Here is an 18,593-nt window from a genome sequence, read left to right on the forward strand (position 1 = left end):
CGGATGATCATGACCTTTCCACCTCCCTCAGTCAACAGGACTTTCCATCAGCATACCACTTTACAGTCCATTAGCCGCTGTGATGCGCTTAAACTCGCCCTGATTGTGCTCCCAAAGCTTATCGACAATGCCTTGACCCCTCAACTCCGCGAGAAAATCAATTGTTTCAGTCGACACATTCTCCCCGTCGACACCGACAGAATACACCCCGCTACCGACCTGACCATCTATACCGCGAGCGATACTGTCGTCACTCGTTCCTAAAGACGTCGACTCATCCCTGGCCCTGGGAGGATACCTTGAACTCGTCAACAAGAATATATGCCTTTCACCACTCTCCTCCGGACTTAGCCAGTCCTCGAGGACGGGGATTTTGATCGGTGCAGCATTTCCCGACGCGAGCAATTGTCGCGTCAATGGGGTATTAACTGCGCCCGGGTAAGAGTGTATAAATGAGACATTGGGCGAGTCCCGGGATACAGCCTCTAGACCGAATGTCATAACACTTGCAAGATGGCCACGGATTTGCTCGTGTGGAATGCGAAGGGCAGGAAAGTCAGAGGTGTCGACTTGGCCTTCAAATCCCCCTGCACCAACGGTGAGGACACGACGGAGGCTTTCCCCCTTCTTTAGGAGTGGAAGCAGGTTGCTCATGAAGCGAAGACGGGAATACGAGCCTAGTGCTGCGAGGAGGTGAAGGCCCTCGGTAGTTACTATGAGAGGTTAGTAAAGGGTATGATGCTTTTGCGGCAGCTTAAGGCAACTATACCACTGCGATCAAGACTGGGTTGGCCCTGGCTCAGACACAAGATATTCAATGCTGATTCCTTCTCCCTGATTTGGCTGCACACATCGTCGACCACTTTGATGAGGCTCACATCCGCTTGTATGAAGATGTACTCTCCGCCTGGATTGAGTTCCTGGCACTCTGCGCTAATAGCATTCGCAGCAGACTGAGAGCGACCGACGAAGTATGCGCGGGGTTGAACAGTATGCTTCGCAAAGGCCTTCAGGGTACCATACCCAATACCGCTGGTAGCCCCGACGAAGACGCCAACGAGGCCAGCAGGGAAGGCGGATGCGAATTTCGCATTGGAGGCGGAGATTTCATCAAGCGAGACCATTGTGGGTTGTTCAGTGTTGTCACACTGTAGGAATTGGTGGTCGCTTCCGAATAAGTACTTTGGCATAACGCCGAACGCCACTGCCAAACAAATAGAAAACGCCGAACGCCAGCTGAACGCTGACACCTTGTGGCCTCTTTCCTTTTTCCTAAACCCTGTTCTCAATTTTTCTCCGACCACTGACACCATGCGAGCCGCGTGTAACAAATGTCACTCTCAGAAACTCCGATGTATACGGAAACGTGGGGAGGCTCGGTGCGAGCGATGCTCACGACTCGATGCAACCTGTGTCTTCTCGCCGCGTGCGCCGCGGGGTTCAATAAAGAAGTCGTCGTTGAGGGCCTCGAAAACGCCGACTGAGTCATCAAACAAAGAGGCAGTGCATTCAGAAGCAGACATGCTATTTCGACCAGATTTTCAAGCCGCGAACGACTTCGATCTTGAACTGCCGTTTGATCACGACGAATGGCTGGCCCTTGTGGCACCAGCAACAGCCACCGACGTGGTCAGTCTGCCACAACCAGAGCCCCATATAGGCAGCGCAATGCCTTCAGTTCCATGGCTCGATGTACTGGAATCTGATGCGCTTCAGACTCAGGACCTTGCCCTAGTAACACAACCACACATCCCCAACCGTGCTGCTGCGGCCAGCGAACTTGCGTATCTTAACATTGCTTTGTCGATGTTAGCAGAGAAACTCCCCTCTTTGCCAGAAAGTACCGATACATCCTCCGCTCAATCAAGTGCCGGCGCTTTCATCATCGATGAGCTATTCAGTCTCACAACTTACTTTGCCGACCTCGTGGAACATTGCCTTGACCGCACGCCATTACCAGCTCAGGACGAATCAACAACATACATGATTGCCGCTTGTCATATTCGACTTGGTGCTATATACCAAGTCCTCTTTTCTTTGATTCAGCGATGCATCAAACATTCACTTCCTCCACCTCGCCCTAGACCTGACTGGGCTGTGGTCCTTCCAAACATACAGCTGGGCGTGATGAGTTCGTCTCCGCTTCGAGTCAGCGCTGGTGATGGAACACCCATCTCCAAGCAAAAGGCATTTATGTACATGTCGTTAGTCACCGCATTTTCTGCAGACTTGTTGGGGCGCTTGAGCTCGGTGGTCAAAGAGCGGCAGCAGAGGGCAGTGCAGAATTCGGAGATTAGTATGCTATGGACGGACATGGTACGCAAGGCTGATTTACTGACGCAGATCGTCAAAAATACACAGGATATGTTGACATGATATACCTTTAGACATTATCCTCACCTTTGCTTTACATATGGGCGTACGTCAATAAATCTTGAGTATCATTACTACCGGTGTCTAACTGCAATATATGTAGTAAACGTTCAGGTCGTCAGCCGGGAGTGTCAGTACTCGTGCTATCATATATTGTGTCTACAGTCACCTCTAAATGTTCATTTAGTACTCCTTCTCCCGAGCGTCTTCGACCTCCTATTTCCCTCATCAATCTCCTAAAGCCGCTCCCTCGTCATAGGTACCGCGACCGCGGCTAGAACATTTATCGCAATCCCCAAAGCCTAGGTAGACCCACAACCGCATCCCGTATATGCATCATCCCATGTTCGTCGTCTCCATGATGAAGAGATTTTCCTTTGTGGTATTCCAGGTCTCCCTCAATCGTCTTTATACGCAGCGACAACTCTGAGCAAAGTACGCTGGCATTGATTGGTCGTGTATCGTCATTGCAGATGCTCGTCACGGCTACGGGGCACTCTCATTTACCCCTTGCGTCGCCATTCCTCTATTTGGTTGCCGCGCAAACATCCATTCCGGATTTGGCGAGGAGGTGGTCGAGCCGCCGAGGTTCAAACATATTTTTACGAGGGGACTCTTCGAATAAGAGAAGCTGCCCAAAGATCAAGATCGTCTAGACAGCGAGCGCATTTCATGAGGCTCCACGGATGGGCCTCGGTGGGCTCGACCCGCTGAAATTTGAAATATATAGTAGCCTAATGCGACGGTATCGGGGAAGGGTACGCGATACAGCAGCCAAGTTAAAAATAATTCTTTTGCCTACTTATCCAATACAAAAGAAAAATCCAATTCAACACGACACTACTCTGTAAAATAAATCAAGAGCGGTATGAGGAGAATGACGTAAGAGGTAAACAACGTCGTGAATCGTGATTAATCCGACGCGCCGTTCGTATCCCCCGCGTTCCTCAACTCAGCAAACCTCGGAAAAACACTCGGCGGCAACTTCTCCACTGCTGCGCCTGTAAGCTCCTGAATCGACGCGCCATCTAGAATCTGCAAGAGCGGAATGTCAACCGCTAGCTCACGCGCAAACCACGTCCGGATGTCCACAGCGACAAGCGAGTCGATACCTAGATCCTTAAGCTGCGTCGCTGGCTCGACGGTAACGTCATCGGGGAGATTGAATTTACTGCGCACTTTTGCGATCAGTGCTGCGGAGACAATGGGCGGGACGTCGTCGAGGCTGGTTACTGCTTCGAGGAGCGCACGGGTTGAATCAGCCGCTGCTGAGCCGCCGCCACGCGTTGAGGCGGACTTCATGCGGTGGTCGATGTAGTCCCAGATCAGCGGGTTCGAGTACGACGAGTTATCGGGATTATCGGACGGATCGAGCATGGGCAATCCGATGACGATCTCGCGGTTACTCTTGCGGTCCGGGTTGCCCGCCAGGATACCCTCAGCGAATAACTTGTCCAGGTCGCGCTCTGATAATAGCAGCGACCCCATCGTGCGCAGGACGTGCTCTACCATTCGCGAACCCTGGCGCATCATGTACCCTACCCCGTTGAGTACGCCAGGATGGACGATACTACCCGGGAGACCGCGCGAACGCCGGCTCTGTATAAGGGCGCTCTGGAAGCCCGTTGCGGCAGAGTAAGCGGTTTGCGTGCCGTTTCCGACAACGCCAGCGATTGAGCCGAAGAGGATGAAGAATTCCAGATTCGTGTGCGACTGCGATAGCTCGTCTAGTAGGAGACTGCCGTCGACTTTGGCGGCGAAGGTGTCCTGCATTATGTCTAGGGTTGTTTCCTCGAATAGGCGGTCGTTTAGGACGAGGGCGCCGTTGACGATGCCACCGAGTGGTTGATGACGCTGTTGGATTTTGCGGAATACCGAGATCACCGAGTTGCGATCTGAGAGGTCCCTGGGTTGAGAGTGGTTGATTAGTTGGCGTATGGGTACTTTGCGTGTTAAATTATTGGACAACTTACATGCTCATTGTACACACCTGCGCGCCGCGTTCAGCCATCGCATTGAGCCATTCCGGTGGAGTTTTCGGGGCTCTGCTTGTGAGAATGACGTGCCGAGCACCTTTGCTCACCATCCACTGACAGATTGCCTGTCCGAAATCTCCAGCCATACCGGCTAAGAGGTAGGTCTTACTTGGCGACAAGGATATTTGAGAGGTTATAGGCTCTATCTCGGCAGTGATGGAGGCTGCTGCAGTCCAATCAATGAGTTGATCCGGCTGCACAGTTTGGTCAGACAAGCGATCCATTCCGATAACGCTAACAGAGGTCTTTCCATTGTTCAAGCGGCTTGCAAGCTTTATTGAAACGTCAAGCAAAGTTGCCGCATCCATTAAAGTGCAAGGGACCCGCGATGCCGCTTGGTATAAAGTTTTCCACGACTCAAGTCTGACTACTTGCGGAAGCTCTTTGTGGATTGTTGTCAAGAGTGCGTCACCCTCTGCATCACCGAAGGCAACGACCAAAAATGTATTTCGTGGTAGAAGATCCCTGATCATGCGCGGGCGAGTTTTAGGGTGGATAAAGCGAACTTCCGGACTGCAGGAGGTTGGGATACTGGCCGCAAAGAATGGCAGCAGGTTTCTGCTTAGGGCGAAGGTTGAAATGGCATCGCAGAGCAAAGTTCCTCCGTCGTACACGAAAAGGCCACGGTCACAGGGAATCTGATCAACAAGCCAGCCAGCCACCAGGACATCGGCAACAGCTTTCACAAAGCCAGCCTCTTGTCCAGGTGAGACAGACTCAGAGAGAGGGGTTGCCAGGGTCTTTTTAACATCAACAGTGCCCCCATTTGTCTCCGATAAGGCCAGCAGCCGCGTCTCGGTACCCTCGAGCTCCCCAAAAAGCACGTACAGGTGTCCGTCCGAAATAGGAACAGTCCTCACCGTCGAGTAACGGACACGGATGCGGACATGAGTTGCGCTATCAGCAAATAAAGATTGCCGCTCGTTGACGCGGAGCGCACATCTGTCATCCTCCATCGGAACCGCGAGCAATGTGGAAAGGGGATTATTGATGTTCGCCTTTCGGGAAACCAGATTCCTAGCGGACACGTATCGCTCGTTCATAGCTTGCTCACGGCGAAGTCGACAGATTTGCATCGACCCATCCTTGAAGTAAAGCTCGCGCTCTGTAGCATGAGTTTGCTGGGGAAGGGTATAGTTGTTTGTATCTTGTGTGTGCACCAGACGCATGAGGTATGTGGCTATGAGCGTAGCGTCCATCGTAGCTGGATTCTCAATGTTCAGGTACTGATGGAGAGAGTCTTTGCGTTCGTACCCGAGGGACCTGAGCCAGCCCTTTGTCATGCCAAAGTAAGGACAGTCGCTCTCGGATCCTGCAGTGACCCAAAGATGACGTTTAGTTGCACCTACCAGGTTTTGTAGGGCCCGAAGACGATCTTCTGAGAAACTCTGGAAGCACGGAGAGTCGATATCCGTCAGACTCAAGATAGGCGTCTGGGCTGAGGCATCCAATGCCAGGGTCTCCAATGTCGAGACGGTGACGATATGTTCGAAGTAAGGCTTCAATAATGCATTTAGCTCCGCAACAAGAGCTGACGTATTCCTGGTCGAACCGCCGACAATAACCAGATTATCCGGCAACTGTAGATCCGTTGGCCGAGGAGCGGACAATGGCTCACGCAGAAATGAGATCTGCTCATCTACTGCCTGCGCAACCAAGACGTCGAAGACGCAGAGCTTTGGGTCTCCTAGACCAAGACGAAGATCGATCCCGCCGAATCCGGTCTGTCGAAGTAGGCGATCCCAGCCCGGCACATCAACCATGGGACCCCAGACACGGCCATCCTTCTCGCCTGCCCACCAGCCCTCGAACCCGCCCATGATGAACGTTTCTCGAATGGCATCTGTGTTTGTAATCTCACCCATGACTAGATACCCGCCTGGCTTCAAAAGAGAGCGAACATGAGCCATCGTCTCCGTCATGGACCGCGTCGCATGCAAGCAATTCGCCGCAACAACCAAATCATAGCTATGGAGCTCGAAATTCTGATGAGCCGGGTCAATCTCAATATTTAGAGGAGAGAACATGAATTGCTCTTCATGCGCGGCAAAGGCGCTTTTGGCGTCCTCGAAGAATCCAAATGAGATGTCGGTAAATGTATATGAGTGGTAGGAGTGGTTGATATTTTCTAGGATCGAGCGGGTGGCTGAACCTGTCCCAGCGCCAATTTCCAGTACTTTCATCCGCGGGTACCTGAACGCCAGCTGTCCGACTACAGCACCCAGGCGCTCGTTCATCACATTCATCTCGACGTCATCGCGGTAGAAGCGGGTGAGGAGATCGTTCTGGCGCACTTCCTCTAGTATTTTCGTCTCGCCTCGGAAGAAGGAAGTCAAGGACCGACCTACAACCCGCGACATCTCGGTCCCAAGGGAGTCTGGGGCTTCTGCTAGTAAGCGGTCAAGGTCTTCCTGCCTGCCATCAAGCCACTCTGGACGCAAAATGGGATGCTCGCCAGCCCTGGTAATGGAGAGTGTCCGATCGATCCACTTAACGAACTGGGAGCGATGCCAATTGAACTTCACTCGGTCTTCGTCTGTGAGCTGGTCATGCACGAGCTTTACCTGGAGCAAGGCAATGCGTTCCATAGCCAGTGCGAGAGACGAAAAACCGGCTGGTTCCTTGTGAGGTCCGGAGCATGGATCCAACGGCCCAAAGACAACCTCTGAGAAAATCGTGCGAGGCTCGTCTCTAGTTGACAGTGGAGATATTGCAACGCCTTCCATCTCGACAAGGCAAGTGCCCTCGTCGTTAAAAAGTCCAACGTCACCTGAGATTCCTGTTGAATCTAGCTTGCCGACCACCCCACTCGTATTCCAGGTCTTTCGACCCTTGTCGCAAAGGGCCAGATTAATGGTCATTGATTGGATCCGTGTTGGAACAAGGAGCGTATACAATTCACCGTCATGAGGGGCACCAATGGCTGCAAGCATGGTTTGCAACGTACAATCCAGAACCGCAGGATGCAGCATGTACTGATACCCTTTGGCTTCAACGTCGACTTTTTGGATCCTGCCATAAGACTCGTTCTTGCGGCGAAATAAGCTCTCTACGCCTCGGAAGAGCCCGGTGTATCCATAGCCCATCTTGGACAAAAATCCATAGAACTCATTGATATCAACAGCACTCAACGGGAACGCTGGAGTACCGTCGCCATGAAATGGGGCCAGCAGATCTGCCTTGAGATCTCCAGATGTTACAGTCAACTGGCCAGAGGCTCGGAGCTGCATGGCATCGCCCGTACTGGCATGGACATGCCAGTCACCAGAAATGCTCTTCTCATCACGGCGAGTTATACCGAACCTGAAAATAGTCTCCACTCCCACAGACTCATCGTCAGGCATAACAATGGCCTGATGAATTGTCACGTTATCCATGCGGAGAGACTGGATCTCATTTCCCTCATGCACCAAGACAGCAGCCTCAATAGCCATGACAAGGTACCCGGTCGCTGGAAGGATAGTCTGCGTCTGGATACGATGTCCATCGAGCCATTCGAGATCCTTTCGTCGCAGGTAATGTCTCCAGCGCCACTCGCCATCTGTGCGATCAGGCTCGAGAGTCCCGAGAAGCGGGTTAGGAAAACCACGGTCATAAAGGTGACTCTTCACCATTCGAGATTGCGAGACATATTGCTTGCTGTGGTCAAATGGGTATGTCGGTAAGGCGCTCACGAATTTCGGTTTCGTGTGGTGGTCGAAGAGCCTAAGATAGTCTCCTACGTCGAGCGCATCGGTACCTAGACTCTCCCATAGCGAGCCCAAGACAGCCGCCAGAGACTCAGTTCCGCTCGCTCCTCGCATGCACGGTGCGAGGTATTTGACTTCTGCTGTAGGAAAAATATCGGCCAGAGATTGTTGCACAGGGCCTTTGAGCGCAGGATGCGGACCAACCTCAATTACGAAATCCGGCGGTGATGAGGACGACCTTAGGGCGTTTGAAATCGACTCCGCAAACAGAACTGGGTTGACCATGTTGTCATTCCAATACCGACCGGCGAGGGAAGGCCCGTCCGGGGTGTGTCCGGGGTAGACACTTGAGTACCATTCCGTACCGTCACCCGGGAGGACACTGATTTCGCACGCCTTGATAGCCTCCAGGTAGGGCGTTGAGCAAGGGTGCATGTGGTGCGAGTGGTAAGCAGTGTCTACCTTCAATCGGCGACAGAACTTGTTACTTTCTTTCAGCGTCTGTTCCACCGCTTCAATAGTATCCACATCACCCGATAGAGTGACACTGGATGGTGCATTGCTCGCAGCGAGGGCAATTGTCCCCTTGAGCTCCTTGCAGATTGCTCGAGCTTCATCTGCCGGAAGGCCCGCAGCAAGCATGGCTCCAGCCTGCCCGCTTTCGGAAGACGCAAGGGGCGCCATAAGCCCTCGCAGATAGGCAACCCTGATAGCATCATGGGCGGTCAATTTACCAGAAGCGTAAGCAGCTGCAATCTCCCCCGAGGAGTGTCCGGCCACGGAGGTGAATCTAATCCCGACTTGCCTGAGGAAATTGACGAGAATGATCTGTAGCGCGGTGCACAATGGCTGGGACAAGGTTGCACTGCTAATCTTACAAGCGGGGTTTGTAAGCTCATCAGCTAGTGAGAAGGAAGGTCGGTATTGGGGTGGGAGACTGTCGAGGGATTGTTGCATGTCTGTCAGCCAGCCTTGAGCCGCGCAGGACGCTCGTATTAGGTCTGCTCCCATCATGGTCCATTGCGCACCTTGGCCGGTGAAGACTCCTAGGATCCGCGGAGGGAGAGAAGCTCGCTGGGTGTGGATACGTGTGGACTTCTTGCTGCCGATTGCATCTACTTGACTTTTGATCTCTCTGACTAGATCGTCGATAGTTGACGCGGAGAAGCTGACTCGCAGCTTGAGGGCCGATCGCCGCTGTAAAAGGGACCAAGCAAGATCGACGAGATCTACGCTAGGGTTTTGCATCAAGTATTTGACGTATGCTTCTAGGAGCCCGAGGAGTGATTTCTCCGACGACGCAGAGAAAACGAACGGGAGTTCACCAGCCGTTGACGTAGTCTGCTCGGGAACTGAGTCGCCATTGTGATGTGTGTTTGGCTCGTAGCTTTCGAGGATGGCATGGGCGTTTGATCCGCCAAATCCAAACGAGTTGACCGAGACTCGACGTGGGACTCCTGGAGGCAGAGCTGGCCAGGGGATAGGTTCCGTGGCCACTTTGAGATGAGTGGCAAACGGCTGCAGGGCAGGATTAAGTTCCTCGAATAAAAGGTTCGGCGCAATAATGCCGTGCTGGAGGCTCAGGGTCGCCTTGATGATGCCTGCTAGACCTGCTGTGCCTTCCGTATGCCCAACGACAGTCTTGACAGACCCAACTAGGAGCTTCCCTTCGTCATGGGAAGTCCCATTGGACACTCCTTTAGACACCCCGTTGGATACCCCGTTGGAAACCCCATTGGACGCTCCATCAGAGATGCCATTCTGGACGCCCGCGGAATCGGCAGTTGGAAGTCCGAAGAATGCATGATGTATAGCAGATGCCTCCTGGGGATCTCCAGCCAGCGTACCAGTGCCGTGTGCCTCAAAGTATTGACAGCGTTCTTCAGGTCGCTTTGGATCTAGACCCGCAAGAGCATAAGTCTTCTCGATAAGATCCAGCTGAGACGTACTCGACGGCATCGTCAATCCTGTTGTTCGTCCATCCTGATTCGTACCAGTAGCCCTAATGACACATTCGATTGAATCGCCGTCGGCAATCGCCTTGCTCAAGCGCTTAAGGACAATTGATATGACACCTTCGCCACGGGCATAGCCGTCGGCCTTTGCATCCCACATCCGACCTCTGCCTGTCGGTGAAAGCATTTGCAGTTTGGTACCCGATATAAACACGTTTGGGCTTTGGATAAGGTTCGTGCCTGTAGCAATGGCCAAGGAGCATTCCTGCTGCTGTAGGGCTGTCACCGCAGAGTGAAGCGCGAGCATGCTTGATGAGCAGGCAGTGTCTATTGCAAGGGAGGGTCCACGCCAGTCGAAAAAGTATGACACGCGGTTGGCGATGATACTTCTCGCGGCCCCTGTTGCCAGGTAAGCCGGGATCCCTTTGTAGTCGTTGCACGCGAGCTCGCCCCAGTCATTGTTCATGACTCCGCAAAAGACGCCTGTGTACGAGCCTTGAAGGGACTCTAACCGGAGGCCGGCATTCTCAAGTGACTCGTAGACAGTTTCGAGTAGTTGCCGTTGTTGAGGATCGATGCTCTCTGCTTCGACAGCAGAAATGTTGAAAAACGGCGCGTCAAATTGTCGAGGATCGTCTGAAAGGTAGTACGCCCCCCGGGCATTGGTTGTACCCGGGTAGCTGGGGTCTTCATGATAGAAAGTGTCAATATTAAACCTGGATGCCGGTGGCTCCGATGCGACGTCACGAGGGGCCTTGAGGAGTTCCCATAATCGGGAGGGGGATGTCGACCCCCCTGGCAGACGGCAACCTGTGCCGATTATGGCAATTGGATCGACAGCCTTGATGCCACCTGCCATTTCGACTAATAGTCGTTTGAAAGATTTGATTGGATGATGATTATGTCAATATGTTTGAAGGCTAGTGGTCCATGGTGAGTAAGGAGTCCAAGCCGCTGCGACGAGTCTGTATTTGTAGGTGCGTAGTGGACTAGGACGAACCCAGCTGGCTGGGGCATTGAAATCACAGCTGGCTCACACAGCAGAGCAGTCAGATCTAATTACGCACTTGTCATGGAGATGCTAGGAGCGTGTTCAGCCAGCCGATTCCCTCTAGCTCAAAGCATGCCTCAACGAAGTGACGCGGCATGCAATAATCCTAGGCAGAATTGATATACTAGATTCCATGAACCACCAGACGCATCTCAAGTCGCATCTCGAGCTTACGTATCGTTGTAACTACGAGATATGGCCTAGCCCTGTCGTACAACGAGGTTTGGACATTCTATCTTGCAAACAGCACTACATCTCACACAGCGTATCTGATGTCGCCCTCTTGCATATCACCTATCGGAATCCAGGGAATTCTAGTCATTTCTTACGGTGCTTCACAGTACCCCGAAACTTACAGCTATTGACGTCACAGCTGGACTGCACGTACGCCGCGCATAGGTTGATGGCCTCTTACAGACCCTTCCCATCTCCGGGGAACCTGAGGGTATTGACCAGGATTCCCCAGTGACAATGATCTGTATTTACAACTTTGCATGACCTCTGTAGCTTGCCTGCGCGATGAGAGTTGAGACCAAAGTCGGCTGCAGGAGTGACGTCTGGAGCGACGCAAACTTGTCGAGGTGAATCCCCCCCAAATCAAGGTGACCCCATATCGAGGACGGCCGAATACCCCTGGAATCCTCACATCGTCACGCTGATACAATAACGCTGCTTGCCCCATTTACAGCAACACTTCATCCGCAACAGACGACTTCCTCGAATTAACACACCGACCCTCCCCGATACAGTTGATACAACATATCTCTGCTCTACTCGCGCCAGTATTCATCGCCACAATGCGTCAGCCACTCACCCTCATCCAAGCAACATTTCTTGGCCTATCACTTCTAGCGCTCTACACAGTCTTGTTGCCATTCGCGTTCAACGGCCTCCGCCACCATGCTATCGAGGCTAAAATAAGTAGGAATCTAACGAGCGATGGGGGACCGAAGTTATTGGACACCTTTACCGGCATTCACACTATAGACCTTGTGATTCAGACCCTCGTCATTAGCTTTTGGCCTGTGGTTAACGGTCGGCATCCTGCGCTCTCACTTCTGGGACTGACAAAGATTGGTGCGTGGGGAACATCATATATCCTTCTCGCATTAGAGGCACGACGGACGAAATCAACAATCAGTGTCGTATGGAGGTACGTACCATAAACTAACAATGACCCGGCACACTTGAGCCTCATAGAGCATTGCAATGACTCATACTGATGTCACAGCTAGGCTCGGCTTGATCATGGCCTCTATGTATTTGCTCGCCGAAGCCTTCGTTCTGCCAATATACTGTGCGGTGACGCTCCCACGCGCCACGAAGGATCAAGCCATGCCGCCATTCCGCTCAATGCAGGGCCTTTTTATCACCATTTTCATTTGCTTCTACGCGTGTCTGACCCTTCTCGTGGTCCCAATTCCGGCGCTCGTGCAAGATGACACGAGACAACGTCTTGTGGCCGTAGCATTAGGGTGGCCATTATGGGTCTTCGTGGTGCTAGCAGGTCGATCATTCTTACAAAAAGACACACCCCGCGCCGCGAGAATTCATCGAGAACAATACTCCCCGCCCGACCGAAGCCCTCTATACCTTCTGGCGTTCCTGTCAGCAGCTACAGCGCATCTCCTCGCCGTCCTTGCGCCCCTGGTATTCGAAGAAATGACGCTTGTAGATATATTTCTCCCACCTTTACCGTGGACTATAACCTGGTTTTCTACACTGGTAGAGGCAATGACCGCGTTCCTTCAGTGGGACCATGTAATCGCTGGAGTTACGTTGTTGTTGTGGGTTGTGGGGATCTATATCAGGGACTTTGATGGGGACATCGATGTGATCGCATTGGCATTGCAGGTTTTTGTCCTGTCTGTGGTGGCTTCACCAGCTGGGGCAGCAACGGTGTTGATTTGGAAATTGGATAACTGCCTCCATGAGCGGGCAAAGGGTAAGGTAATTTAACAGGGTTGGATTAATTGGTGCTGGAATTTCTGTTCTATGAGCTCTGGGAAGAGGATATTCGCCGTATATGGCTTTCTGGAAATGAATTGTTGTTGTATCATTTGTGCCTACTATTCAGAGCCTTCTGAGTATCAACCGTCATCCACATGAACTGTGGGTTGTACCAGTTTGACCAAGTCTACGCCCTGAAACCATGTCAGGCATTGAACATGTAGTAGATGGCAATCGAGATGGCAACGACGAATAGAACCCTCCAGCGTCCGAGCAGCCAGCTCCGCTCCGACGACTGAACCCACGGTACCTCGGAACGAGATGGAAGAGGCACAAACTCCAAGAACGGTGCACCAGCTATTAGCCGTGAAAAGGTATGGAATGCGGAGTTCGGGGTATACGGGTAAGCGTATCTGCCAAGAAATTTCTTGACCAGGCCCTGTCGAGTGTGGACACGGGTGGTTGCGTATGATACTGCATGGATGAAGCGCAGACGCTTTTTCTGCTCCTTCAAGGTGGAATCCAACTCGGCTTGAATGTCCGTGACTGAGGGATTTTCTGTCCGGCTAATGCGGTAGATAGCGTTCGCAAGAACCGCAGCACTTTCGACTGCGGTGTTAGCGCCCTGGGCCATATTGGGGGTCATCTGCATAGCGACACATACGTCAGATTCCAAAGTGAACTTCTTTCGCGGGGTTTGTTGCGCTTTACCTTGCTGACGCTGTCACCAATGCAGACGATGCGTCCATGGTGCCAGGTTTCGAATAGGCCCTCCTCCAGCATTGTTGCTGAGCAGTGCTTGGTGTTATCCTGGAGATGGCGAAACTGTATACCCTTGTATAAGGGGATATCTCTGGCTTGGCGGGCCTGGGCCAGCAGAGATTCCCTGCTAAACTGGGTGGCTTCAAGATATGTGTGACGCCTGTCAAGCTTCTGGACCAAGCCCCAACCGACATGAGCATCCTTTCCTGGGAAGACGAGAACATTCACGTTGTCGGAACAAGCAACGACCTGCTCACCCGGGCAAACTCCCGGCAAAGGTGAAGCAAGCCCAAAGATGCAGCTGTAATCAACACGGAGTGCTAATGAGGTCTTATCAGCTCAGTTGCAAACGGGAAGGTGCTGCAAGTGCTCCAGCTTACAGGAATCTTCCTTCACTGGAATGGCATCGTGTGCATTTGCAGCGTTCCATAGCTGTGTTCGCGTCGTGCTGTGTACACCGTCAGCGCCGACAGCCAGATGACCCTGGTATTGGGTCCCGGAATCGCTGGTCACAGTTACACCATGCAGATGCAGCTGTATGTTAGTGATCCTTTGCCCGGTCCGGACCTTTCTCTGATCCGGCAAGGCCTCGTACAGAACCTGGATGAGTTCCTGGCGGGTGAGGATCGAGAGTGGATAGCCGAATCTGCCGCGATTAGCCATATTGAACAAATGACACATTGAGTCCGCAGAATCATTACTTACTTTTTCAAGATACCTGCGGGGAAGCTGTCACTGAAGACAAACCCGTCAGGATATGTCATGTGGGCCACGTTCACTGGACAGCCGACAGCACTCAGCTTATCGTAAAGGCCCAGTTGGTCGAATATTCGCAGTGCGTTTGGGAGGAGACCAAGAGATCCGCCAACTGTGGCTAAAATATCGACGTGCTTCTCCAGGAGAATGTAGTCAATACCCGCTAGTTCCAGGCAATGGGCAAGGGTAAGCCCGGTAATCGAGCCGCCAATGATGATCACTCGAAACATGATGGTGGATGCGTATCGAGCCTGGAGGCAAATCTTGCGCTGGGATCTGCACTATCTGTTGCCGTCGTGGAGGGTGGCTGGAGAGGTGATGAACTCCTGTAGGGGTAGAAACTCAAGGCACGTTCATCTCGTTTAAGTAAATGCTCTTGTCCATGTGACGGAACTATTCGAATGTCAGCCGTCTAGTTTGAAACTTGTTAGCTACTTATATTGGAGCACTCGAGTTCAGGAGTGTTGTACACCTGCTTGAAGTTTCTAAGGATGCGATTTGATGTTGCTCAGACCCCTGCCCCTGTGACCGCCCCAGGGTGTCGAGGTTGTACCACTTGTCGAGCATAAAAGGGCACTAGATCCGAAGGTCGGTACAGCTATTTCAAATCTTATTTTTGCAACAGGGGTCCAATCAGCCATGATCAAGGCCGGACTCGCAGCCCTACTTCTGTGGCCCCAAGACACGTATTGCCTGTCCCAGGCAAACAGCCAAGAATGTGTTCGCAGCCCCGTCTATGTCGTGCATGGACTAATCTACTTTGTCTAACCTTGGTTTCATGCAGTGCTCAGCTCTATCTACAGCCAATATTGGTTCTAGGATTGCGTACCCCAACACGACTGCCTACACCGAATCCCTGCACTCATACTTCGGTGAACGCCCAGTTGGAGCCATGGTGCATTATCCAGCCGCTGTCGTCGGAGGACGTGTCAATTGCCGTACAGACTATGGCGTCTCCTAGGCTGTCCTGCCCCTTCGCTATCCGTAGTGGTGGACACGCCACTGTACTTGGTGCATCCGCCATAGCCGACGGCGTCACCATTGATCTGTCCCTGATGAACAAAACAATCTACAAGCCTGCCACAGGAATTGTTTCAATCCAGCCCGGCGCAAGATGGAGTTCAGTCTATGATGCTCTTGCAAAAACTGGCGTCATGGTTCCCGGTGGTCGCATTGCTTCTGTTGGTGTAGGTGGGTATCTAACAGGTGGAGGCAACTCCTTCTACGCCGCGCAGGTAGGCCTTGCCTGCGATAGCGTGCGTGCATATGAGATTGTTCTGGCAGATGGCAAAATTCTCCAAGTCAGCCGGGATTCCAATCCTGACTTGTTTCGTGCACTTAAGGGGGGGTCGAACAACTTTGGTGTTGTGACGATGTTCCATATGGATGCTTTTCCCGCAGATACGTTGCTATGGGGCGGAGGGGTGATCTATCCCCCCCTTGTCATGCCTCAGTTTATTTCAGCGGCAACTAGATTCACGGACAGTGTTCCTAGAGATTCATACGCGTCCTTGACTACATTCCATGGGTACAATTCCACCACCGACCAATCGGTCCTCTCGGCTTCGCTGGTCTATACTCGATCCGAAGCATGGCCAGACGCATTCGACGACTTTTACAACATTCCGAATGCCACGTACACAATGAAATTCACTTCATTGCTTGACCTAGCAACGGACGGCTCTTTACCTTTTCCCTACGGATATCGGTCAGTTCTTTTCGCCAGCGTGTGCAGCTGCGACTCCTGTCTGACGGTACTTCAGAAACATTCTCGAAACAGGGACATATCTCAACAGGGAAGACATCCATGAGCGGGCCACGCTAATACATGCGAAGCAGATAGAGCAGGCAAAAGGACTTGCAAATTCTAAGGACTTTAACATACTAACCATAGTGCAGCCATGGGTGCCGCAATTCTGGGCGAATCCCGCTGGTTGCGGAGGAAATGTGCTTGGACTGGAACGATTCAATCAGAGCATGATCAGTAGGTGTTGGTTTTGTTTTTCTAACAATTGCAACTATTTTTTGGATCAAAATCTCATTTTCAAATTAGTGGTTGCTTGGGATTATAGCTGGGATGATGCGAGTGACGATGATCTCTTTTACGGACTCGTACGATCTGCTCGGGGTGAGCTGGACCTGTACGCCCAGCGAACTGGAGCACATAGTGAGTATGTTTATTTGAACTATGCAGGCGCCGAACAAGATCCGCTGCGTGGGTATGGCAAGGAGAATCTTGACTTCCTGCGAGGTGTAGCTCAGGAATATGATCCGCAAGGTGTATTTCAGTCACTTGTTCCGGGGGGGTTCAAGCTATGACACTCGCGGTCTGATGAGAAGCCTTTCGTCTCCGTAAATGGCTACGGTGAAGACTATTTCGTTGTTTTCTTTTGAGGTTTTTTTAGTCTCCTAAAGTGTCAGATCTCACGTCATCTTACATGATATTGACATGCAACCTGCATACACATGATCGTTGGAATATCATCTCCCGGTTACTGTCAATGTTATTGTCATTTAATCCCATCAGTTCCGCTTGGTAACTTGAAAGTTCACCGTTGCAGATTCATCTCCTTCACGTCTCGTTGAGTGTTTACATTGAACTATAGTCACCCCAACATCGCAATATGGGTTTCGTTAAACATTTTGCCTCGCTAACCATCCTTGCTTTCCTCTCCAATGCCCTGGCCTATGTATTCGATCCTGATATTGACCTCCCACCGGTAGATGTAATAAACACGAGACTTCTTCATAATTCCAACGCTGACAACGTATAGCCCCGTGTCCCAGTACTCTACGATATCGCAGAGTCCCAAACATTCACGCTTGAAGTAGCCCCCACCGTCTCATTCGTGCTGGTCTCCTACATCACCACAACAACAGGCGCCCAATTCTTCTTCTTCACAGGCATGCGAGCATTCGAAGGTACCGGGGGCTACGGATCCATGTTACTTGATCTCGGCTCGCTGAACCGCGTTTGGACCCAGAACCTAACCGTCTTCACGGACGAGGAGCTCTCGTCATTCAATTACTCGCGACCCGGCTTCGACGTTGTTGGCATCTCGCCAGACAAACTCAGCTTAAATGCCCAAGTGCAATTTTTCAATGCGTCCTTGGATCTCACCATGCACGCGACCTCCCGTGCACTCTATTACGGCGGCGGGACGGGCTCATACATGTTCGTCGATTCCCCAGCATACGAGTGGCACTTCCCTGCGGCGAGGACGTCAGGGACGTTGTCGCTGTCCGACCCCAGTATGCAAGATAGTTCACCCCGCGACGGGGTAGGGCAGAAAATGGACATCGACTCGACATCCTCTTTCTCCTGGTACGTACGCTACTGGGGCGCAATGGGCCTCCGGGACGGAAACTCCACGGGCTTCAACCTCCACTTCGACGACAGTGGCCTTGTTCTCGGTACATACATGATCGATAGCGTCGACCCGCCATTTCGCTCGCGCTATGTAGAGCTACGGTTTCGCAATGAGTCCGCCCAGGCCCTTGTGCCTGTTGATGTGTTCGAGGCCGATATGGAGGATATTTGGGTGTCTCCTCGCACTGGGCTTGTCTATCCGCAGCGCTGGGATCTGGGCGTGGAGGGGCGGGGAATCCTACATGTTCGGAGTGTCCTTGGGGATCAGGAGACCAATGTTGAGGGTGCTGGGACTGGCTCTTCGGCCACCGGCTATGTTGGCTTTGTGACGTTTGATGGATGGTTTGACGGGGAAGAGGTCAGTGGGTTTGGGCTGGTGGAGTTGCTTTTTGCTGAGCCAGTGTAATCATGTATTTTCTGATGTGCCGTATTGGTCTGTTGGTTCAAGGGGGTGTAATGGTGCTTTCAATCGTCGGAGATGAGATGAAAGCCATTCTATTTCCCTTGGTGACACTATAAGTCCCAAAGTTAGTCGGCATCACTGTTCCGCAAAGGTGATGCCTCACCACTTGCTGTTCCATCTAGTCCTCACGAGTAACACAGGGCCTGTCTAGATATAAATAGGTATAAAGTAAAAGCTGAAGCCCAATG

At 52.1% G+C, this 18,593-nt stretch overlaps 6 protein-coding genes across 6 annotated transcripts; 3 read left to right on the forward strand and 3 right to left on the reverse strand.

Moving 5' to 3' along the window:
- Positions 1-60: 60 nt before the first annotated feature.
- Positions 61-1,124, reverse strand: BDV14DRAFT_199262 (uncharacterized protein; the record flags this gene model as incomplete). The annotated part of the gene is made up of 2 exons (XM_073773198.1): positions 61-713; positions 770-1,124. The coding sequence occupies 2 exons, from the start codon at positions 1,122-1,124 to the stop codon at positions 61-63; spliced, it is 1,008 nt and encodes a 335-aa protein (XP_073629093.1).
- A 69-nt stretch (positions 1,125-1,193) lies between these two features.
- BDV14DRAFT_48530 (Zn(II)2Cys6 transcription factor domain-containing protein) lies at positions 1,194-2,640 on the forward strand. Its single transcript, XM_073776880.1, has 2 exons — positions 1,194-2,419; positions 2,477-2,640. Exon 1 carries the CDS (start codon positions 1,312-1,314, stop codon positions 2,374-2,376), a length of 1,065 nt encoding a protein of 354 aa, XP_073629094.1. The 5' UTR covers positions 1,194-1,311; the 3' UTR covers positions 2,377-2,419; positions 2,477-2,640.
- A 645-nt stretch (positions 2,641-3,285) lies between these two features.
- BDV14DRAFT_208380 (type I polyketide synthase) lies at positions 3,286-11,426 on the reverse strand (the record flags this gene model as incomplete). The annotated part of the gene is made up of 3 exons (XM_073775384.1): positions 3,286-4,279; positions 4,347-10,894; positions 11,367-11,426. 3 exons carry the CDS (start codon positions 11,424-11,426, stop codon positions 3,286-3,288), a joined length of 7,602 nt encoding a protein of 2,533 aa, XP_073629095.1.
- A 475-nt stretch (positions 11,427-11,901) lies between these two features.
- On the forward strand, positions 11,902-13,063 carry BDV14DRAFT_199265 (uncharacterized protein; the record flags this gene model as incomplete). Its single annotated transcript, XM_073773199.1, has 2 exons — positions 11,902-12,257; positions 12,340-13,063. The coding sequence occupies 2 exons, from the start codon at positions 11,902-11,904 to the stop codon at positions 13,061-13,063; spliced, it is 1,080 nt and encodes a 359-aa protein (XP_073629096.1).
- Positions 13,064-13,259: 196 nt separating this feature from the next.
- Positions 13,260-14,802, reverse strand: BDV14DRAFT_199266 (FAD-dependent oxidoreductase; the record flags this gene model as incomplete). The annotated part of the gene is made up of 4 exons (XM_073773200.1): positions 13,260-13,700; positions 13,766-14,136; positions 14,197-14,462; positions 14,522-14,802. 4 exons carry the CDS (start codon positions 14,800-14,802, stop codon positions 13,260-13,262), a joined length of 1,359 nt encoding a protein of 452 aa, XP_073629097.1.
- Positions 14,803-15,350: 548 nt separating this feature from the next.
- On the forward strand, positions 15,351-16,891 carry BDV14DRAFT_189169 (FAD-binding oxidoreductase; the record flags this gene model as incomplete). The annotated part of the gene is made up of 4 exons (XM_073771159.1): positions 15,351-15,455; positions 15,517-16,280; positions 16,336-16,556; positions 16,626-16,891. The coding sequence occupies 4 exons, from the start codon at positions 15,351-15,353 to the stop codon at positions 16,889-16,891; spliced, it is 1,356 nt and encodes a 451-aa protein (XP_073629098.1).
- Between the last annotated feature and the right edge of the window lie 1,702 nt (positions 16,892-18,593).

This window comes from Aspergillus stella-maris (genome assembly GCF_047715825.1).
Source record: "Aspergillus stella-maris strain CBS 113639 unplaced genomic scaffold BDV14scaffold_21, whole genome shotgun sequence".
Lineage (NCBI taxonomy): Eukaryota > Fungi > Ascomycota > Eurotiomycetes > Eurotiales > Aspergillaceae > Aspergillus > Aspergillus stella-maris.

What these genes read in the sequence shown, in the direction of transcription:
- BDV14DRAFT_48530 (XM_073776880.1), top strand. Translation starts at nt 1,312, where the DNA reads ATGCGAGCCGCGTGTAACAAATGTCACTCTCAGAAACTCCGATGTATA.